The following is a 24,589-nucleotide window of genomic DNA, read 5'->3' on the forward strand; positions in this document are numbered from 1 at the left end:
ATTTTGGCATTTAGTGAAAAAACAAAAAATCAACCCACGTTAATACACACCAAGAAACTCAAGCTCCTTCTCATATGTGATAAAAGTAGTAGTTTATCAACATGTTATTAGATAGCCTCCAAATTATGTCAATCTAACTATGAAAATATTGTGCCATTCCTTTAAAAAAAAAAAGAAAAAAAAGATCCACCTGTATACGTTTAGATTTTCTAGTTATTTCTGATAATTTTATAATTTTATGAATTTAAATTGGATAAACCCTATGGCTGTGCTATAATTAAATGAAATAATACACTGGTAAGCCCCTAGTTGTAATATCCAACCACAAAAAAAATTGCATAGACCTGATACAATTTCTTCGGAAAATAAATTGACTATAATTTGCAGGAGAACTAAATTATAATTATATATCAGAAATGTAAGAGATACTAATTCTCAACTTATCAAAACAAAAGCCCTTTGCAGATTTTTCCGACACGCTCTACCCATATCATGTAAAAAGAGACCTTTTATTATTATTATTATTATTATTGAAGAAGAAAGTAAATGTCTACAGAGCAAAAATTTTTAGTTGCATGCTGTATGTTATGGTCAAAATATTAATCCGGGACTAGCAGTTATCAGCGCAAGGGCACATTCCATCCCTAAGATGGTGGAATCGATTAGCATCTCTCAATACAATTCACGTTCAGAAACCTTTGATATGAATTTGGTTGCATTATGGCATTCTCCGCAAACACAAAGGTTCTTTATTACTCAGAATAACAGAGGAAGGAGGAGTGCTTATGAGTCCATAAGCTCTTGCAAGTTTCTCGCTGTGGTAATAGAGAGCGCGCTCTTTCTCCTCTTCTTCAACATCAAGAAGCACAAAGTCTGTATCAGGGACATATCCTCCTTCTTTAATCCTTTTAATCAAACCCTCCACCTTAGCGAAAATCAAATCAGCTTCCGGATGTGACCCATCATCCACAACAGATTAATGAATGTTGTTCTTCACATCTATCCAACTAAAACCGGGATCCTTTTTCACATTCTTCCTCTTCATTTCTCCTCGAGCACTTGTTACATCATCCCATTGGTTAGCAGCAGCATATATATTGGACAGAAGAACATAAGCTGATGAATCAAATGGTTCCAAGGCCATCAGCTTCTCTGCCACCCATTTCCCAGTTTCAGTGTCCCCCTGAACTCTACAAGCACCAAGCAACGCTCTATGCATTGAAGCAGAAGCTTCAAAGGGCATTGACAAAATCAACTCCCCTGCCTCTTTAGTGCGCCCTGCACGACCAAGGGCATCAACTAGAAAAGAGTAATGCTCCGCCTCAGGCTCAATACCATACTTTTCACGCATTAAGTGGAAATTCTCATAAGCTTCAGAAACTAAACCAGTACAGCTACAAGCAGAAAGGACACCGATAAAGGTTACACTATCAGGTTCAACACCATGAGCTTTCATATCTTCGAAAAGTTTAAGGGTTTCTTCACCATTTCCATGTTGAGCTAAACCCACCAACATGGCATTCCACAAGACAGTGTTCCTCATATCCATTCGCTTAAATAAGATGTATGCATCTTCTATGTTCCCACACTTGGCATACATGTCAACAAGGGAAATCCCAACAAAAGGGTCTGAAGAACAATCCAACTTGATCAGATTTGCATGGATTTGTCTTCCTTGTTCCAGCGCTGTAAGACAAGAGCTGGCTTTGACTAGGATAGCAAAAGTAAATTCATCAGGAACGACCCCAGAGAGCCTCATCTGATGGTATATAGAAAGAGCAAGATCCTCCTCTCCATTATCAACACATCCAGATATCATAGTTGTCCATGCAACATCATCAGGTGCAGGGATATCATTGAATATTGAGTGCGCATCTACCATGGCTCCACATTTGACATACATATCAAGGATACCGCTACTTACACATAAATCTAAGTCAAACCCAGACTTCATAGCGTAAGCATGCATTTGCCTCCCTTGTTTCAACATCAACAAGCAGCCACAGGCCTTCACAGCAGTCGCTATTGTTATCTCATCTAATCTCTCTCCACTCGTATGCATGTGGGAAAAGAGCTCCAATGCTTTGTGACTGTTGTTACTCAATATATACCCAAAGATCATTGCATTCCAAGTAGCCAAATCGAATCCATCTTTGTTTTCAAATAGATATTCTGCTTCAGCCATACTTCCATTCCTACAATAAACATCAATAAGAGCAGTTGATACGAAACTATCAGCCACTATATCATTCTTTATGGCATGAACATGTATCTGCTTACTGAGATGCAAGCCTTCTGGCAGTGAGGAAGATGCCCTCAGAACACTTGCTAATGTGAATTGATCCGTTCTCAGGCCACTACGTAATAGATTGATAAACAGACTTACCGATTCCTTTTCTAAACCACTCTGTGTATAACTTGATATCATCGAGTTCCATGATATTAAATCCACTTCTTTCATTTCCGAGAATACTTTTTGAGCAAACCAGACACAGCCCATTTTTGAGTACATGTTGATAAGACTATTCCCAACGATAACAGCTGAATAAAAACCTGATTTTAAAGTTGTACCATGAATCTGCTGCCCCAAGTTTAAATTATCTGTGCCAGCAACTGCCGCCAAAGCAACTAGAAATGTGACACTATCATATTGTACATTTGATCTAATCATATTCACAAAGCACTCAATGGCACCATGGTTATCACCAACTTGGAGATAGCCAGACAATTTCTTATTCCACAGAACAACATTTGAATTATTATTGTACAACAGTAATTTTATTGCATAAGCTTGAACCTGCTCCTCATGCCTCTTGCCCAAATCAGAAATCACTCCCAAGACACACTGTACGCTCTCATCATCAGGACACAGTCCACTCCTATGAAGATCCACAAAGAGATGAAATACTTCTTCTCCGAAACCATTTTCAGCATAGGCTCTCAACATAACCTTCCACAACACAACATCTCTTTCCTGCATGCCATCAAACAAAAACTTGGCCTCTCTAATTTTCCCAAATTTCGAGTAAATATTCACAAGAGCCCCCGAAACAAACTCATCCCAGACCAAACCAATCTTCAACGCATACCCATGAACAGTCTCGGAGGCCCAAACATACCCCGAAGACAAACATAGCTTTAACAGCGGAGCCAAAGTCAATCGACTTGTAAACGTAATTGACTTGCGTAAAGAACGAAAAAGACGAAAACCCTCCATCACATTCTCAGCATTACCCTCCCCTAAGTGAGCATATGCAGCCAGAATGGAATTCCAGCTAATGAGGTCCCGGTCGGGCATTTTATCGAACAAGCGGCGGGCGTACACAAGTGACCCGCATCTAGAGTACACCGTCATGAGATTGTTAGTTAAGAAACGATCTGGGATTTGCGAAGAATTCAATATACGAGCGTGGGTTGACTTGCCAAGGAGCAAGTCGGAGGTGGAGATAGCGTGGCGGAGGATAGAGAACCATTGGGAGGATGATGATGAAGACGAAAAATGAGACTTTTGGAGAAAGGGTAGAAGAGAAAGAGAAAAGGAAGGTAAATTCCGGTATGCATCCTTTGTGAAGGAGGAGAGGATCACGTAGATGTGCTTGTGTTTCGGTTTGAGATTGGCTTGTAATTGCGTGTACATTTCTTAGTTTTTACATTGCTTTGTTTCCCTCCATGTTTTTAAAATTCCGGTACTTGCTTCGCTTGAAAGAATTTGTGAGGTCGTTTTGTAAATTCTTGAACTTTGGAACCTTGTGAATTTTTCCTTTTTCTCTTTTTAAGCCCTCCTTGGAAACTAATAGCGAACATACATGCTATCCTTCAGCTGCTCATGGATCATAATTCTCCCATAACAAAGCCTTGGTTTTACTTTGGGTTTACTTGTTCAGATCCATTCCAGAGTATACAGATTTTGATCCGATACAATATCTCGAAACATTGATGAATAATGTTCACCGCCTATTACTAATTTGTATTGGAGATCTGGGTTCAATTAAAAGTTAGAACAAACCCAGCAGAATCCGTTTATGAAGAAAATACACCAACGAAATCAAGCACAGTTAATCCTTCTTTCTGACCCACGCTGTTCCTGGCCTTTTCATAATAGGATATAACTTGCAGTAACTTGCGAGAGTGGTGATGCTCGATGAATTGTACTATCATGTAATCCAAATTCTATCAGTTACAACTGAGGGGGGGGGGGGCAAAAAAAGGAAAAAAAAAGAAGAAGGGAATTTAACAAAGTAAAATTAAGGTACAAGATTAACAAAAATGAAAAAGAAAATGGTTGCAAAAGCTCGGCTGATGTATAGCCCCTGATGCTACCAAAATGTAATGCTGCTGTCAACTGACTAAACCTTAATGATACACTTCTGCTTCCTTTCTCTTACCTTTCTCTGTCCCTAATTTCCCGTAACTTTTTTCATTTTTTTGTTTCTTTTTCATTTTTTCCCTTTTCAGGCTTTGACTACTTTCTCTTCCACTCCCTTCCCATATACAGATACAAGAATGATTCAGATGACTGACTTGATGGAATTATGGTTGGTGTCAAAAACTCCTATACCTTGCTGTCATGTCATTGACTCAATATATCACAACTCGAAGCAGCCCTGGCTGCGGTTCAGTATAGTCAAGGCCCTCTTCTTCGAGCAGGTAACGCTGTACAGCAATTGGAAGTCTTACCGGAGTTCTGGAACCCCTAGTGTGGTGTCCTGTTCCAACGCATATATAAACCTGCAGACGCTGACCGGCCGCACGGGCTGTGCTCCTCAGAACACTCAATTCATGCTTGAGAACGTGAATTGCTTCACTTACATGAAGCCCGTGCAGGTCTATCATCCGATCCTGTCCTCTCCCATTGCCCTGCAACTCAACTGGGTTCCTGAAAAAGGTAGTAGGTAATAAACAGTCAAAAAGAACAATACCAACAGTTGGCTTACAAAAACACCATCACTGTTAGCCGCCCGTTATGAAACACAGGCTTTGTACTGTTGAAAACAAAGCCTTCATTTGATCGACGTGCCACAATTTCTCAACACTTCCAGTGCAGCTCTTTTGTGATAAACAAGCAGGGGTGCAAGTTGTTCTGAGAAGCATGATCATGCAATCATAGTTGTACAACAAATATGTGTATATTGCTTAAAACGAATCAATAAAGAAGCATCATCTAACGTTTAGAATAGAACAGATTTTTGTTGCGGGGAAAGTTTCATCCTCATCATGAGCCTCCATATGTTACAGATAAGACAGCTAGTCTTTACAGGCACTCTTATGTGTTACAGAGAAGACAGGTAGTCTTTACAGGCAGGTAGATGGAGACATCACTCATTCAGTAAAAAGGAATGATACAAGAAAAGGGATAGAGACCTTATCATCTGGAGATGCTTAAAAAATGTAAAAAAGAAAAAAAATAAAAGTATAATAAGGCATTTGATTTCTTCAAAAATGACGAGCCTCAGGAAGACAAATACAGGGAAGAAGAAAATAAATAATTAATAAGCAAAAGCTTGTCATGGGCAAGAACAAGCACAAACAGCAAGATATCACAAACCTTTGGCGATATATAGATTCTTGAGCCTTCCCATGAGCTGCCTTCATTTGCATATTATGCAGCTGTCCTTTCACACTCAGTTCCTTTGCTAGGGCCTTATTTCCTATCAGATATGCTTGACGTGCCTGTAAAAACACAATAACAATTAATTGCTATAACATGGCATCAGAAAGTGTTACCATGGGCAGGCAACAAATAGCTCTTCCCTCCAGACCTCCACCGACGAAACAAGAATAATAATAACAGTGATAATTAATAAATAAATCACAAATATGTAGTCAGGATATTTCACAAATATAGATAAGATATTTGCTGCAAAATCAGCCAAATAAGTGATATCCAATACAACATCATTATTCATCATATTTCAAGAAGCATGCAAAATGACAGCAATTTGTTCGTGAACCTTGCTATTTGATCTTAACCAAGAAGCCAGCCCACAGGTTATTGGTCCACTAAGACATTGCCAAGTTTAAACATCATACCCCATCATGGGATGTTAAAGGAATTGTTCTTTTATAACTTAAATCAAATCAGACCTGTTGGCATCTAGAAATTATTCTTGGATACTCATCAGGTCAGGCCCAGAGTTCCTTATCAGGAAAAGTGATATATGAAGACATACAGCTTTAAAAGTGACAAACATATTTAACTAGATAACCAGCAAAAAATGAATACAATCTATGAAGTAATCAGTGCTTTTGAAAATGTGGTTCCTAACATCACCTCCAAGGCAACTGTAAGAAAGCAAAGTCTACCTGAAAGTAGCAGCACTACATGATGCGAACATTTCACAATTATGCAAATTTGAAACTATATGCGGTTGAAACAAAATTAGTGCCTGGAAACAAATATCAATCCTAAAAAATCTAATTTCTACCATCTCATGGATTGCCATGCCTATAATAAATTGATATCAGATTCACCAAGTAGAACCCTCCTTAAGTCACAGTAATCAAATACTCTATATCAGCTGCCACTACATGACAATGCACTTTTAAATAGCAATTCAAGTTTTCCTTCCCATGAAAAGACTGAGAGGAGGAAAGAGCAAGAGACTGTTAACCAGCAAAGCATTTCACCATGTTACAGGACGAACCTGTTCAAAGTATGCATTACGTAGACGGGCGTGGTCACGAGCTTCTTCCCGCAGCTCAGAATACATATTTGCTGCCATCTCAACAATGTTAAAGCAAATATACATGCAGAACGCATTTATCCCACATTTAAAAAGGTGCATAATATAAGTAACTTTGTTGACTGAAGAATATTACCCACTGCTTCTCCAGTTTCAAGCCAGACAGGTGCTGTTCGAGCAGAACCACGATTCTGCAACCTATCAGCATAAATTCCTCTCCCATGGCCACTATTATATGCACTGGCCGAAACATTGGAACTTCTACTTGAGCCAATAGTCGAATCAGCAGAACCATTTCTCTCATACTTCCAAGCACCAGAATCCTGTGAAGCTAATTTTCTGACAGCGGAAGCAAAATCTGTTGCACCTCTTGAGGGAAAGGATGAGCTAGTTTTGAACATAAGCAAGTTCTCCTTATCAGCAGATCGAAAAGGATTTCCAGTTTGCTGGAGATCATCTACGGCATATTTTTGAGAACCAGTTTGACCATCTGGCACTGTAAGTACAGGAAAGTCCATCGCACTGAGATTGGGAGATGACAAGGGCTTCGAGTGCGGATTCTGATTGAAGCCGCCATCAACTTGAAGCTACAGTCGAAAACAAGAATACTATGAAACACCCTATATAAAATCCATAAATGGACAAACAACAATCATATATATAGCCCCATACTCTTGCAATTTATAAGAAATTAATATACTCATAAAACAAGTTACTCTGCCCATAAAACAAACTATGATAACAAGAACGGCAATTGATACAGCAAGCAGTTGCACAGTGCATCGGAAAGGAAAAAAAGCCTAATTACTGTAGCTAGATCCTCTTAGCCAAGCCAAATTAACTAACAGTAGTTGCAATTGTCACCTCAAGCTTCTATCAGCAGTGCCAAAGAAGGCGTAGGTTGTCATCCATAGACCAAAGAATTATTTGTTCACACAGTTCACCGTAATTACAATGTCGAACAACAATATTTCAGCAACTAATTACAATCAACTATCTGGAAAACAAATCAATATCAATTCAAAGAAGTGGTTTCATTCAAAAGAAATTATGACTCAACAGATAATACTTCATTGTATCTCCACATGTAAGCAGAAATGAGAGCACCTCAAATTTATCAGATAACAGACTTCTTAGAAACTGAGAATACCTCCAACTGAGTGAGCATCTCAATAGTCAGGTTTAAGTCACAGCCATTGGCAAAATAAACTTCAGCTAGGCTTTCAGCAGCAAACCCAGGGAATTGTGATGCCAAAAACTCCACCGGATTCATCTCAGTATCTTCTATCATTCCACTCTCACCGGTCATATCGTTCACGAACCCATGTCTAGAATTCCCATTGTAAGGATGCCCCTCCCTGAGCTGATCACTGCCCAGAATCTGCTTGTCCCAAGGCCTTGGTGACAAATTCAAAAAATTGGCTGCAGTAGGATCCTCCCCATAGCTTGAAGCAGAAAATCTCATCTTTTCTGCAAAGCTGTTACCATTGATATGATGTGGAGATAACTCCTGCTGCTCAGACAGTACATACCCACTTCCTGTAGAAGCAGGAAACCTTGAACCTTCAATACCATCATGTAATGACAAGCCTGCTAAAGAGAGACCCCCAAGTCCTTGAGACTCATCTTCATTCAAGACCTTAAAATCTGGTGTGATATCATCAGGGAGCTGGTGTCGCCAGTACTGGTGAGCCTCTTCATCGGAATTATTTGAGATGGATGACTCTGATCGATCAAGAACTGCTTTCCCTACAGATCCAGAACCAGCAAACCTCGCTGTTGCATCCGTTGCACTGGTACTTCCAACTGATGAAGAGGATCTAAGCGAAAAGGGAACGAACTCTGCAGCATTTGGATTTAAAGCAGTTGCCTTGTTTGGACTGGGTAGCTTTGTATCACTAATTTGTGTTCCTTTTTTGGAAAGGCTCATTCTTTACCAAAATGCCAACAAAAAGAAACGTACATGCATAAAGAAGACTGACGAAGAGAAAACAAGCTTAACTTAAGAAAGACTTTACCCAAAACCTGCAAAACAGTTACAAATTGAGTATTCCAATTAGTCACAGTCAAGTAACTTCACTTCCAAGTATACCCACACGCATGAACTCCGCTATTTTCCAATAATAAACTCAACAACCTTACCTCTAGTGACATAAGTACCTGAAACTACCAAAACTCAACAAAACCCATTATAGAATCCATCATTATTTAATACAACCACTTCCAAACGAAATTACAAATTCAAATTTCAAATAAAATTAAGTAAGAACAGAGTGAAAAAAGCATCTTATCCACATCAGTAACTTAATCAAACACTAAATGCATAGCTGAATACTGAATTTGACAGTAAAGCTCAACGTTTTGTATATAAAAATACACCGAACCTTGATTTTGTTTTGAATAAAATAAATTCTCAGTAAATGAACTTAACACTTCAACTAATTGTATTAGTCAGAACAAGATTGCTCACCACATCTCTCAAAACCCCGACTTCGTAAATGGATAAGATTTAGAAGAAAAAAAAAGAGTCAAATTTCTCTCAATCATTAATAAACTAAATAAAATCGTTAAAAGATAATCAAACACGAGCACACGAAATAAAAACCCTAACAGATTTTCAAAAACGCAAAATTGACCAACGAAATCAAAATAATTAACCAAATATCAAATTAACAGAAAACTTTGAACTGAAACCACAAACTTCATTATATCCATCCATCCACAAACAAAATCCCAAAATATCAAAAAAAAAAAAAAGTCAAAAGCAGGAAAAAAACAAAAAAACCAAAGATCTGTAAACAAAAAATGAAACAAAATAATAGCATCTAAACATATACCTTTGCGAACCAATTCAAATGGATCCATAACAGCCGGTGATACGACGAGACGATAAGAGATCGGGAAGAGACGAGATAACGACGAGACGAGACGAGATAAAGACGGAAATAATACGTATGAGTTGTTGGGATTGGAGCTCGTTAGTATGCAGCAGCAAGCTGTACAAATTCTTTTATTTCCAAATATTTGTTTATTTATCTTTATTTTTTAGCTCTTTAAGAGTTCTGGGGGTTTGGCTATACAGAACAGAGGGGAAGCAACAGCTCAGAAGCAACATCACCACCACAAAAATATAAAAAGAAAGAAAAGGAGGAAAGAGAGAAAGACAAGGCAGCCCCTTGGCCCCTTGCCCCTTCGCCACTCGATTTGACTTCTCTCTCTCTCTCTCTCTCTCTCTCTCTCTTCCCTCTTTTACTTTCTCCTGATTTTTTTTAATTTTATTTTATTTTATTTTATTTTATTTTATTTTTAGCCTTTTAATTATATCGGGAAATTTGTTTAATTGGGATTTGGAAAAAGAAATTTTTATAGTAAACGTTACCCACTCACTACTCATGCTCTTGCTCTCACCCAAACAGCGAATTTGTACATTATTTTACTCTCTGTCTCAAATGTGTTCATTCGTGGAAAATTTAATATTTTATTATATTTTTTACTTCAATGCTTTCCGAAGTAATTCTAAAATTTTTATTTAGAATGTTGATTTTCTTATGTTGTGTGAGATTGTACAAGTATTTAATTTATTCCTCAATTTGCATAATTTTTTCAATTTTTTAGTTTATTGAAATTGATAATCGGAATTATAATTTTGTATTTTCTTCTTACTCGTAAATCTTAATTATTATTTTTATTAGTTACAGTTCTCTCTCCTCTCGTATGAGCTTAATTTAAATTTCATACATATTATTTTCACTTAAAAATTTTGACCTATCTTAAGGGACTTTTGTGTAATGGCACATTTCCTTTGTTATTTCCAATCATATTTATGCAACTTGGCAAATTTAGAGAAGCATTTCCCAAATTTAAGGCGACTAAACATTTGCATTGCTTAGTTTACATATACCTTTTAGGGCACTTTATAACTTATAAGGATTTGACTATTGCCAACAATTGTGACTAAGGGAGCCCTGTGATCTCATCTCACTCTTTGACTTGTATTTAAACAAGGGATTAAATGAAACCCAAATAACAAACATTACCGACTATGGTGTTCAAATGTATTTTGTGTCAATCTTGCTAAGCAGTTTATGATGAGCCACTAGAGCGTAGCGTCCTAGTTTTATTAATGAAAATTGCTCGAAATTTGATCGAGTATGCGAAACAACAAAAATGCTAATGGAACTATTGTTTAGATTGCTCATTCGCTACGGCAAAATAGTTCACACATTATGAATGATGATCAGTATGATAAATTACATCAAAATTCATTTTTTTAAAAAAAAAAACTATCATTCAAATATAGTAGAACAAAATGTTTACAAAATAATTTAAATTTGACTTTTTACAACTACCGTGATTTTCACCATATTCACATTATAAATTATTTATTAAATTTTATACTTTTTTCGATTTTTTAATCTTTGAGGTTTGATGTGCTTGAAACATATATCGTAGGAAAAAAAAAATTCGCATAAAAAGTAATCTCACTTTTCCATATAAGGCACGTGAAAAACATGTGAAATGAAATAATGAAAATACTGTGGATGACATGAGTCATTGAATTAGGTAAACATTTTGAGTTGCCCCGTACAAGATTAGAGAGTCTAGACAAAGAGCTGCACACTTGCACTATAACAAAGCTACCCAAAAAAGGTTCCGAGTATAAAACATATCCATCATGGAGTGTATTTTAATTCCTTGATCTTTTTCATTCATTATAGGTAGGGGTGGGCAAAACAACCGTAGTATTAAAAAAAGCGAATCGAACTGACGGTTTTTTATAATTCGGTTCGATTTTTATTTTTTAAAAAAATCGAATATACCGTTTGTAAAAAAACCGAATTATTTTTAATTTTATTCAAATCAAACATGTGTTATTTTTCTTTATAACATTATGATTATGTTTATATAGATGAAGTATTGGAGTTTGGTTATGTATTTTGAAATTTTAATATTTCATATTTTGGGAGTATCTTATTAATAGTTAGTAAGATATTAGTGATAAAATATGTTTTGAATACTTTGTATTTATTGTTAATATTTGTAATAAAATTAGGATAAATTAATTGTTGAAAAAAATTATTACATTCATGAGGCCCAATGGGCTAAAAATTTAAAAATTCAAAATAGGCCCAATAGGCCCATAACCGAAAAAACCGAACCGAACCAAACCGATCCGAAAAGAACCGTTTGAGTTCGGTTCTTATTGAGTTCGGTTCTTATTCGGTTCTTTTTATAAAATAACCGATTTAAATCGATTCTACTTAATTTTGAATCGAACCGAACCGTGCTCACCCCTAATTACAGGAAGATGGACTAATTAAAAATACACCTGAGATTAAGCAAATAACTGTATTAATTGATATAAGAAATGTATTTAAATGGCATATTATGTCTGTATATGTTTGATGTAATAAGTGTGCATCTTATAGACGTCCAGGATACAATCTTGAAAAAAATAAAAAAAAGGGGCCGGCGAAGTTGATTATCTCCGCGCAGCTGCCCCAAATGGGTCTTTAATTTGAGCCGATGAGTTTTTTTTTTTTTTAATTTTAGGTAAAAATAATCAATAAATTCATTAATCTCATACAACTTTAATTCGCAATTAATTAAAATCATATTAATTTCATGGGTCTCTTAAGTTACTTAACTGACAGTCAAAGTAAAATTTACGTACTAACCTACCTCTGATCTCACTACTCTGTTAATCAATTCTGTTTTGCAAACATAAATCTAAATGACAATAAATATCTCTTTAAAAAAAAAAAAAAAAACCCTAATTTCATTCGCAACTTATACGGCGTAAGCTGATTGGCTACTTTTTTTTTATTTTGACAAAGAAGGCCAACCAAATCTACAATCCTTCTATTTCTCCTGCCCGTGGCAGGCATGTTTGAAATTGAATTGCTCCTTCCGCTTACGACAAAAATGTATTTACCCTCACACTCCCACGCGTACGTCAACGTCAGCCTACCATATAACGCGCTGCTTTCGCTTAACAGTGCACACAGCACAACTCCTCTGTTTTAAAACACCAGCAACACACGCACTCGAGATCGCGCGTGACAGGTTCATAAGAAAAAGATATTGCTGGAAAGTTTGCACGTTTTGGCTTGCACGACTGGTAAAAAGGCAACCATCGTGACAGCTGGATACGGCTCAACCGTTAGAATCACCTGCTCCAAGTAGCACCCGAAAAGACTCAATCGAACCGACGGAACGTCCCACGTGGCATGTAAATGTTGTCGTGTAAAAGTCGATGGTACGATTGGTGGTAAACCACCGAATTAAAATGAAATCAGTTATAGAGGAAACTAGTCGTCAAGTTAAGAACAATGACGTGGCAGCAATCACAGCGCCTAGTGAGCGTCAATGATTAGGGCCAGTGTCCTCGTTACGCAAGGAAAGAAATAAACAGAAACAAATTCTTTCGTCCGTTTATATATCTCTCTTCGCAAATTCTTCACCTTCACTCAAGAGCCCATAGAGGCTCCGAAATGCATACAAATCGCAGCGTTTTGCTCATCAGCGACGAAAACAGTTACGTATTCATCAGATACTCGTAACGGCAATCTTATTTATATATTAATTGCATTCAGTTTCTCAAATTTCAAATTTTCGAAATTTTGCTTTCCACTGGAATTATACTATATCAATGGTTCCTACGACAGTGGTAAACGAAACCGAAGTGGCGGCAGCGGCGGCTATGATGACGCAAAGCAGTAATTATAAGGATCAATCGGAAGTGGAGTTCGCGAGATGCGAGTGCTGCGGGCTGACGGAGGAGTGCACGGCGGCGTACGTTTCTCGCGTGAAAGAACGATACGGCGGACGCTGGATATGCGGGCTGTGTACGGAGGCTGTGAAGGATGAGATCACGTGTAGGTCAAAGAAGAGAGAGAATCACATGATGATTAGTACGGACGAAGCTCTGAATCGTCACATGAAGTTTTGTGAACAGTTCAGGTCTTCGAGTCCGCCCGCGCGTCCCGCCGCCGACGATTTGATTTCCGCTATGAAACATATCCTTCGACGATCGTTGGATTCTCCTCGAAAGAGCAAATCTCCTCCGACGTCGTTTCTCGCGTCCAAAGCTTTTTAAAATTTAAAAAACGAAGGTTAGCAATAATGTCGAGGTTTATCTAACATTATTATGACCATTATGCAACGGTATCTTTATATCTTTCTCATTAGTCAGCATATTTCTAATATTAATTCCTACATTCCAGTACAATTGCGCGCATTCGATCTTTTCATCGTAATGAGACAATTACACCAATATAAAAATTAAAAATCACTCTTGCGATTAAAGTTTACAGTCCTCAAATTTTTTGAAATATAGAGTCATTTATGAATATTAGAAAATATCTGAGCTATATGAAAGCCAACAAGTCAACATACTATATTTATTCAATGCATGGATTATATGGTGATGTGCTTATGTTAGGGTGTCAGCGTCCCTCAAAACTTTTCATATTTAAGAGTAATTGGAGTATTTAGGCGTGCCAACTTATTACTGTGGTTCTCACATGCATTGTTGAATTGATAGAGTTCTTCAGTTTTGACTTTAGAGGTGCAACATACCGGTAAAGACTTAAAGTTTATAGCATAAACTATGCTGCCATGTGTTTCACGTTGCTTTGATGTTGTGAAAGCGAAATTCCCATATTTGTTTTCATATGAATGAAGGGTTTCTAATGGAAGGATCTTGGCACAAGGGTGGAACCAAGGAGTGGATATTTTCTGACTATATGGGCGGCTGAGATAGAATATAATCAAAACAAAATAATACGTGTCTCTGTCATTTGATGTCAAGATTTTATAGCTAACATGAAATTTTTTATATTTGATAGCTAGCTCTATTGTTATTAGGTTATTTTGGGTATGCGGCTCCTGAGGTGCGTCCACTGAAAATGATAAAGATGTGCTTGAGATACAATAATATACGGTTGAAAAGGTTGATGCAATAAAGCAGTAGTATTCAAAAATGGGAAACAACCGACCCCGTCAGCCAAGGCGCCAACAGTCACTAGGAGAAAAAAGGTCAAAAAGAGATAAAGAGAGAAAGAAACAACAGCTGCTGTGTTTGATGATAATCAATTAATCATACGGCACCGCACAGGTCACACCTGTCCATCAAATTCTGTAATGGGCCAGGGCGAACCAGCCAAGTGCATGATACAATAACAGTGGCTCTTTCTAGAGTCAAAATGATACAATATTTTTTACTCTCCCTTGCAAAAATTATTGCCAATCTTGAAATATAATCCATATTAAATTCATATATATCTCATCACCTTAGGTTACTAGGGTGGCTTTCTATGGTTGCTAAATCAATCTTCATAGAGTTTGTGTGTATGTATACATATATGTTTATTTATGGTGATTTACTTCTTAGATTAAATAATTAAAATTATTAACAATATTTTCTTCACAAAATAAGTGAAGAAATCAGAATTGGAATCGGAATCGGAATCGGAATTAGAATGGCAGATTCTATATTAATTTGGAAATCATTTTCGATGATCCCATTCCCAAAGGGAAGGTGAGAATCAAATTTTGATTCCCAAAACTACCCATTTTAACATTTTGGTTTTTTTAGAATTTATTAAAATCCCATCATTTTTTTATGATTTACAAATAAGTCCTCTTATTATTATTAGGGTCCCTCTATGATGCTCTTTAAAAATCCCAACATTAATAGTGGGATTGATGTAGACCATTAGATGGTATCTACTATTTATAATAACCAAATACGGTTAAGTGAAAAAAAATTAAAATATTTGTCGTGTAGGCAACTTTTTACCAATTAAATAACTTAAATTCAATAAAGGATAAGAAAAGGAATTACAGCAGTTATAAGGATAGAGAGAAGAGAGGTATACAACTTGAAAAGAAGAAGAAGAAGAAATTAAATCCAACATAACAATTAAAGGCCACAGAAATGTTATTATTTAATGCTCATACTTTATACGTACAAAATATAATTAGTTATACTATATATTTATAAATGGTATAAAGATTACATAATATAAATTCTTTCTTATACGTCACTCGCTAAATAAATTTCATTCATAAACAAATTGTATTTTTATCTTATATCACTAAATTATAATTACATTGATTGATTGATATAAAATCAGTAATGCATTACTGCTGATTTTGATGAATTATACGTATGGTGAAAGGTTGAAAAAAAAAATCTTCATATATAATGATTTATCATAATAGGACATAAGTTAGACCTAAATTAGACTAAAATTTAAGGAATTACCTATAATTTGGGTAACTGGTAACTATCTATTAAAGATAAATCAAGAGTAGAGATGTTTCATTTTAAATCAAATAGTTCATGATAATCCCATTATTGATACCTTCATTCTTTTAACAATATTATAGATAAATAACAACAATTATTATCATAGATACCGTTATTGTTTTTGTTGTTTTTGTTATTATTAATGTCATTATTATTATTATTATTATTATTATTAAAATTTATTAATTTTATTATTTTAACTATTATTGTTGTCATTAATTTCTTCATCATCATCATCATTATTAAAATTTATTAATGTTTTGTTTTAATTAATGTTATTGTCATTATTGTTATTAATTTTATTATTATTTTTATTGTTATTATTGTTACTATTATAATATATACAAATAATATTAGAGACAACAATTAACAGAGGGTATTTTAGTGACTTGTAATAGTTCATTCTTATTTCAATTCATGTAGTTCGAGCAAACAACTTATTCTGATTCTAATTTTTCATTCTTATTCCAATCCATTTCAATTTCTGTTTAAGAAACACGTCATTATTCCTAAGAGATAAGAGCCTTCTTCAGTGGATGATATTCTTTTACACTTTTACTAATCTTTTTTGCAGAGTCCAGCTATTGTGCCCCCTTTGTTTGTCGATTTGTTGGGAAGCTGTTAGATCATAATGAGTAAAATCTAATGGGTGGGATTTTGAGAATGAATAGTGAGTTAAAGTTGGGCTACCATCCCAACCCAGTGCACCTTCGTAATTAGTCTTAGGGTGCTGTAAACTGTGAGTGAAATTGATTTAAACCGATGTAAGGGAGAGACCTGATTTGCGGAGAATAGTCAAGTGCGTAGCGACGGTGTGTTAAGCTCAAATTTATAAAGTGGGTCGCAATGAGCTTAATTTCCATCTGGTAGCATCAAACAAAATAGAGGGAGAGATTGAGGCAACAAAATATCAAGTTAGTGGAAGCTGAAATTGAAATTTAGGCGTTGAATAATGAATTTTTCTTAGTAAACCTGTTAGGAAGTAAGATTTAGTACAAAGAATGACAAAATTGTGGAGTAGAGGGCATTAATTTTCAAATTGATTTAGGGATTATTTACCAGCAGTTCAATTAAGCCCATTTAATATTGTAAGATTGGTGAGATAGTAGTTGTTTTGCTTTGTAATTTCATTGTGTTGGTGGTGTTTGGTGTCTGTTTTTTTATCTTCATGTTGACTATGTATTTAACTTCAACTTCTCAAAAGCACTTAGCGTCTTAAATGTCAATTATTAATCCAACTGATTTTATTAAACTTATATCATAAATTTTTGCACTTGTATACTGATCAAAGGATTAATTAATTTATTTGTTTTGTATCTTTGTAAGTACATGTAATGATGATTGAATGTATGACCGAAAGTTCCATAGTAGTTTCTGTGTTATTAAGTTTTACAATGAACTTGTGTAAAAAATTAAGAACAAATAAAGTGAAATTGCAACAAGTAATGGAAAGAAGTGAATTAAAAGCATTAAGATGCTAACATGACAGTAATGGCACATGCTTATAGGTTACAATTTGTTGTAGATCTGATTTATTGATTTTATTGGAAATGTTTTTTTTTTTTTTTGGTTTATTTTGGGGCTGCCAATGTAATGGATATGTATTTATTTTTTGCATTGGGAATGTATTTATATGGTGCTATAAAGTGTAGTTTCATGGTAATAAATAAAAGATGATAGGTATTTGGTCTTTAACATCTTAAGCAACCACCTATTTTCCGAGATATTTGTTATTTCAAGCCACGGGTATAGTGATAGCCATATAACAACACATGCATGGGTTTTCCAGTTATCGTCAATTCCATATCTCTTTCTCTCCGAACCGATTATCCCACTCCCACGCTAGTCTTTATTTGCTACATTTTTTTTTTTTGAATTTCCACTTGTTATTCAAATCTTAGCCATAGATTAGTCAAATTCTATTCAAATCTAATCCATACATCTTTAGATTCGATGCAAATTTCACACACTCTAATTCACCATTGTTCTGATTATATATTCCTCATTCTCTCCATTCCGCAATTTGTTCTTCTTTTTTTCCAAATTATTATCTACGCAGTTATACTTCATTTCAGTTCAATTCTTTTCTCTCCTTCTTATTTGTTTCAATATTACGTATTGTGTTGTTATTTTTTTCCTCGTTTTCTCATTATTTCCATACACTACAATTATGTTGTGTTTACTTGCTGGAGTGGGAGTGAGGAGTGTGGATTCCTCCCACTCCAGCGTTTACTTCCTCTAAATGAGAAGGAAGTGGGAGTCCCACTCCGTGGGCCCCACCCATTTTTGGAGTGGGGAGTGGGAGTGGGACTCCCATTGGGGGAGGTGGGAGTGGGAATTTAATATTTTATCCTTTTATTTTTTTTAATTTAATTTAATTTAATATTTTATAATTAATAAAATAAAATAAATATTATTATATTTATTTGAATAATAATATTATATTTAACTAAATAATAATTTGCATTGATTCTAAGTTAAAATTATTTTAAAATAATATTATTATATTAATAGAGAATTAATAAATATAATATTATTATATTTATTTTAAAAATAATAGTACTATATTTATTTAATATTAATAATAATAAATAGTTTATTCTAAGAAAATATTAATTTTGTACTAAATAATATTATATTATTATTTTATATAATAATAAATTTAATATAATTATATTAAATAAAATAAAATAAGGTTTCATTTTGTATTAAAATTAATAATTTATTGTTCATAATTAAGAATATTAATAATTATAATAAATTTATAAATATAATAAAATAAATATTATTCATTAAATATATTTTTTATTAGTTTTGTAATTAAAAACTATAATTCTTTAAATAAGGATAAAATTGTAATTTGAAACTATTTACTCCCAATCCAAGACAAAGTAAACACATAAATTAGATTCTGATCTCTAATCCATGCTTCCATTCCAGTGTAAGTAAACAACCTACTCCCACTCCCACTCCACACTCTCAATCCTAAGATTCCCACTCCTCAGGATTCCCAATCCAATCCAAAAAATAAACGCTACCTTAATGCCACTTACACAAGCTTTCTTCCTTCTATACTATTCCATTATTAATAATCTTCTCCCTATTTGCCCATTTGCGGAAGTAATGTCGCAAATGGTCCGTCAACTACGGCTTTCAATTTTTCTAATGCATCTTACCAATTCACCAATCCATCCACTATTGCGGCTCCGAGTGCGTTCTCAACACCTCTAATCAACTACATCTATTTCCTACCCTTTCGTTCTTGCTTCATTTTTCCCTTCAATTAACATCAATTGATCTCATTCCATTTTTTCCATGCTACAGGAACCACACTTATATGCCTTTCCCCCCCCCCCCCCAAAAAAAAAAAACTTGTTTATAACGTACATGAAATTGTCCCTCACTAACTACTTACTTGCTTCTACACATAATTGCTCCAGCTAACTACTTTATTGCTATCGACACCAACATTTTATTGCTCCATTCAAAGAAATTAATGCATTAGTAAATAATTCCTGCCCACTGACCTGCACTAACGGTTTTCTTCAATTGCCACCTGGTGACTTCCCACTTTCATGATCTTCCTCCTTTCATCGACCAACACCTCCACTACCATACAAATAAAGAGGCCACGATGCCTCGGGGGCACGGCAGATGAAGCCCTTTTTTGCATTGTGCAATTCTTTTTTTTTTTTTTTTTTAAAAAAACAATTTTTCTTTCTTAGTGCAAAGTTGCATCTTCTCTCGTCTTTAGTGCAGTGTGCAGTGTACGACAACAATTCTAGGCCCCTATTAAATGCGTCATAATTTGGCTGGGCATGCCATGGGATTGGGATTGGGATAAATAGGTTCAGATCGAATTTGGATTTTTGCTTAATATCCGGTTGGATTTGTTTTTAATCTGATTGGATTCAAGTTATACATATAAGGAAGCTATCAAAACTTAAATTTCCAAATTCAGCCGCATCAACCTAGAAACCTAGCCACCCATGACTGATGTTTCGAAAGTTGATGTTTCAAAATTACAATGCTACTACGACTAAACCCGAAATGGGGTTTCAAAAAATCTAATCTAATTAGATTTGTAATTACCAAATAAAAATAAAAAGTAATAAAACGAACCCTAGCCCACAATCAAACACGAACCTAACTAATTGTTGCTGTCGAAGCCAGGCGACCAGCCTCACATGCACGGTCGACCTGGTCCCAGCGGTTTTCAGCCACGCGATTTCATCAATCTTCATGGCATGTTGTTCTTCAACTTCAACAAACATTCAACACCCAGTTATTTATTTATTTATTGTTTGTGTGTTTGTATGGATAAATTTGGCGTTATATTTGTGATATAAACTCTGGTTGTTTCTTGTTTTAGGGTGCGTTTGGCACACTGCATTGTATTATGCTATATTGCATTATTTTAATGTTGGTGTTTTGTATTATGTTGTATTGTATTAGCATTGTATTATAATAATGTTGTACAATGCTTGGTGCTACACTGTACTGTATTATTTTTTTAATTAGTTTAAATTAAATATTATATTATATTAATGTTTTATATTATATTAATATATTTAAATTGCATTAATATTTTATGTTATTATTTATATTATTATTAATTTTAAATTAATATTATTTAAATTTATTCATATTTAAATATTTTTATTAATTATAATAAGTTCTAAATTTATTAATAAATTATAATGTAAAAATAAAAAAATACTATTATTGAATGATAAATTATTTATTTATTAATTTATGTTAATAATTATAATGTAAAAACAAATAAAATAAAAATATTATATTAAATTAAAAACTATATTTATTTATTATTTTAGTATTATAATAATAATAATAAAGCAAAAAGCAAAAGTTAAAAGCAAAAGCAAAAAAAAAAAAAAAAAACAAAGCTAATGCGTCAGTTGACGCATTAGCCCCCCACCCCAATCTCTTGCAATTTTGTTCCAAACATGGGTTTGGTATTATTTTAATATGAACAGTATTGTAATATACCATAATCACATGCACCAAACACACCCTTAGTACAGTACTATTTGTCACTTCGAATTCGATTTATCAGGTACTTTTACTCTGTTGTGTTGCAAGTTTGTAGTTTTTTATCAACTAACTAATAGTCTATCTGGTATTCAATTGTTTGTTCTTAATTGATAAACTCATCCGCAATTAAATCAATCCGATTCGAATCCGAATTAATTGAAAATTTTCATTTGATTTAAAATCAATCTAAACTTAATCGAATCGGATTTAAGTTTCGAATTGCATTCGCATTATTTTTTTCTTAATCCGAATATTCATTTTTACCGGGTCTCTAGTTATTAATTTCCAAGCGCGTACGTGATGATGCCAATGATTTTCTATAATTTCGTAATTTATATATGTATGTATCCGCATGGAGATAAATACGAATCTCAACTTAATACCAGGACTCAAACTTGAGCCCTTCTTGTGGGAATTTTACATTGATAGAATATGCTTTTATCATCTCATCCAGAAAATAGGGTTCAATGTTCTTTATGATGTTCCAAATAAAATTTTAATTACAAATATCAATAAATTTCAATGCATTTATCAAATTCGGTGTAAACGTGGCCTGAAGTAGGTCAGGTTTGATTTAAAATGGGCCTAAAAAGTAAAAAAAAAGAAGCATATGAATTGCATTGATTCCGACCATATCTAAACTTTTTCCTTACTAATATTTCTTTTAAGGGGCCAAAAAAAAAAAAAACAGAGCTTAATCATCCCTCTATTGCAAAGAAATTTTTTTTGAGGAATATATAAATCACAGGTTTTATTTTATCTTAGTCCAACTCTAAGAGAATTAAATCAAATTGTATCTGAATGAAAATAAGAAACATTCAGTGAAAAATGAACCAAGAAATATTTGTACTTTTATTGGAAGAAATTCGCAAATCACTTTCAACTTTAAGAAGATGCTTCAACACTTTATTTTATTTTATTTTATAGCTTTCTTTAATTTTTTTTAAAAATATTTTTCTTTTTATAGACCATTGCAATGAATGTGGGGCAAATTTTATGCCCATGTTCGATCCTTAATGTCATTTTCAAAAAATACAAAATAAAATTGAAAGGTGATCCCGAACTCTTTTATCATTTATTCAATCCTCTTATCTTTCATTCTTGACGTGACCGTCTACACTCAACCCACCCAAATGCCCATTAACAGTGCGGGTTTAGACAAATTACTGAATCATAACCGCAAACCCTCTCTCTCTCTCTCTCTCTCGTGTAACTTTCAACCTATAAATAAAACCATTAATATTCCGACACAAACAGATATATATTTCCCAAAATACCCTGGAAAATCATGAAAAATCTCATTTATCCAAACGGACCCGTAACTAAGACGAAACTTCTTGCGTCTATTGTCCAACCGCTAATCCAAATCTGAGAATAACAAACCAGGGTCCCTTAGGTTATACATTTTCTCAAGTAGGGACATATTTTGGTCAACTTCTATCAAGTAGGTATCTAGTAGTCCCTATCAAATATTCGATATACACTTATTTTTCGTTTGTTTTATTAAGCATTGTAAGGGTGCGCGTTTGGTGCGCCTTATCAAATACAATTTCTTCCAAAAGAATAATAGATTTTTATGTTAGCATAATTTTAAATAAAATTTCTTTAAAAAGAATTATTTTTTATTTCAAATGAATACATTAATAATAATATATAAAGAGATTTTACTAATTGAACCAACGAGTACCTACCTATAATATTAAATTATTTTACTCAGGCTAAAGTTCCATTTACTATTATTGCCTAGTAGTTGTGACTTTTAAATTATAACTTTAAAATTTTTAGTTAATAATTACAGTCGTAATTTAAAAGTTTAGATAATTAATTTTATTCTCAATTATTGAAGAAAATATCTATATTATTTTTAAAAAATAATATTTATTTAAATACTATGAACCCCGGAATTCCAATTACCACCAAAGGGGTTAGTCAAATCATTTGAAGGATTACCAAGCTGCCGAACTAACTAGGGACTTAGCTGATATAAATGAACAAACTATGACTTGACTTGAAAAAAAATAAAAAAGCAAGGGATACATATATTATTAGCCTCGGCCCAAAACCATGTCGTAAAGCTTGTACAATGTACTACACAAATCAGAAAAAAGTACTATTGGAGAAATATTATCCAACATCTCATTGATCCTCGTCATCATCTTCTTTCTTCTCCTTGTTCTCTCCTCCACAATTTTTTTTTTTTTTCCGGAAATCCAAAACCGAGCTGCGAAGATGATGCACATGACCTTCTACTGGGGCCGGCAAGTGACCCTCTTGTTCGACTTTTGGCGTACCGATTCATGGCCGAGTTACGCGCTGACCCTTCTCGCCTGCTTCCTCTTCTCCGCCTTTTACCAGTACCTGGAGGACAGGCGCGTCCGCTTGAACCGGATCGCCGTCGGACAGAAGCCCGCCATCGCCGACGTCGAGACCCCGCTGCTGCAGAGAAAAGTCGTCGGGAAATTCTCGGCGGCGAGGATCGCCGGGACGGCCCTGTTTGGGATCAATTCTGGGGTGGGGTACTTGCTGATGCTGGCGATCATGTCGTTTAATGGGGGTGTGTTCTTGGCTGTCGTTTTGGGGCTTATGATTGGCTACTTGGTCTTTAGAAGTGAAAGTGATGATGTCACCCTTGTTGTTGATAATCCTTGTGCTTGCGCTTAGTGATTACAGGGCTCTCTCTCTCTCTCTCTGTTTTTTTTTTTTTTGGGTTTCTGGGTATTTTATTTCTCTGTGTGATACTGTCGCTTTGTGCCATGTATCTTTTTATCTTTGTGCTATAGGTTGTGAAACTGATTTGTAAATGATCACAAAAGGGAAAGGAGACATAAAAATCTTGTTTTTCTGATGATGGTTTTAATTAGATCTGAAAGTTTCTAGGGATTAGCTAATTTTAGATATATAACTTGATGGAAAGTTCTAATAATAATATATCTCAAAATTAATTTAATGGGATGGATTTAATTGGTTTGATTGTTTGGAAATGGAAGGGGATGAGCTTATTAATGGGGAAATTGGATGAGGGAGGTGTTTGGTTCTCGGGAATTGCAGGCTTGCGTCTCTTTTGGGGACTCTAACTTGTTGGGCAAACTACCATTCGTACCCACCAATCTCAATCAAAGTAAGAAGAAGTTAGCTATGTTCTGTTGTGGGTGACGGTGAGTTCAGGTAGAGTGTTTTCGGAAATCACAACAAGTCTTAGGTTCGCAGTCCTGCTTATGTTTGTTTCATCCTCGCTCACATGGAGGGGCAGAGAGTTCAATTAGTCCTGTGTTCGTGTGTAATCAGATTAGCTCTGCAGCCATCTCCTACTGTCTGGCAAAGGTTAAAGAATTAGCCTGTATCTGTGAAATCTACCCTTCATTGCCAGCGAATTGATGGCGGTTGAAGCAATTGAATGGGTTGATATCCAGATCATAATTCAGACATTTTGTAAAGAGATGTATGAAACTCTCTCATCTTTGTTCGATTTACTTTTTTTGGGAGTGAAAATAATGAATGCGGAGAAGCTTTGTTGGCATAAGCTTTGTGCTCGGCC

The 24,589-nt window shown here is 34.7% G+C and overlaps 3 protein-coding genes across 3 annotated transcripts; 2 read left to right on the top strand and 1 right to left on the bottom strand.

Moving 5' to 3' along the window:
* Positions 1-490: 490 nt before the first annotated feature.
* LOC102623149 (pentatricopeptide repeat-containing protein At4g33170) lies at positions 491-9,910 on the bottom strand. The gene is given in 10 exon segments (XM_015528978.3): positions 491-681; positions 684-756; positions 758-3,639; positions 4,386-4,481; positions 4,581-4,876; positions 5,546-5,670; positions 6,645-6,715; positions 6,820-7,270; positions 7,834-8,708; positions 9,521-9,910. Coding segments are annotated over 9 exon segments (4,845 nt in total). The 5' UTR covers positions 8,614-8,708; positions 9,521-9,910; the 3' UTR covers positions 491-610.
* A 3,183-nt stretch (positions 9,911-13,093) lies between these two features.
* Positions 13,094-13,863, top strand: LOC102623547 (uncharacterized). Its single transcript, XM_025097962.2, has 2 exons — positions 13,094-13,220; positions 13,352-13,863. Exons 1-2 carry the CDS (start codon positions 13,178-13,180, stop codon positions 13,780-13,782), a joined length of 474 nt encoding a protein of 157 aa, XP_024953730.1. The 5' UTR covers positions 13,094-13,177; the 3' UTR covers positions 13,783-13,863.
* Positions 13,864-23,151: 9,288 nt separating this feature from the next.
* LOC102623246 (copper transporter 5) lies at positions 23,152-23,899 on the top strand. Its single transcript, XM_006474451.4, has one exon. It carries the CDS (start codon positions 23,284-23,286, stop codon positions 23,713-23,715), a length of 432 nt encoding a protein of 143 aa, XP_006474514.1. The 5' UTR covers positions 23,152-23,283; the 3' UTR covers positions 23,716-23,899.
* The last annotated feature ends 690 nt before the right edge of the window (positions 23,900-24,589 follow it).

Source organism: Citrus sinensis, chromosome 9 (assembly GCF_022201045.2).
Source record: "Citrus sinensis cultivar Valencia sweet orange chromosome 9, DVS_A1.0, whole genome shotgun sequence".
Lineage (NCBI taxonomy): Eukaryota > Viridiplantae > Streptophyta > Magnoliopsida > Sapindales > Rutaceae > Citrus > Citrus sinensis.

Excerpts from the sequence above, each read along its gene's own strand:
- LOC102623547 (XM_025097962.2), top strand. The coding sequence starts at position 13,178 with ATGCATACAAATCGCAGCGTTTTGCTCATCAGCGACGAAAACA. Across the intron at positions 13,221-13,351 it reads GCTCATCAGCGACGAAAACA|TGGTAAACGAAACCGAAGTG; the intron begins GTTACGTATTCA and ends TTCCTACGACAG.
- LOC102623246 (XM_006474451.4), top strand. The coding sequence starts at position 23,284 with ATGATGCACATGACCTTCTACTGGGGCCGGCAAGTGACCCTCTTGTTC.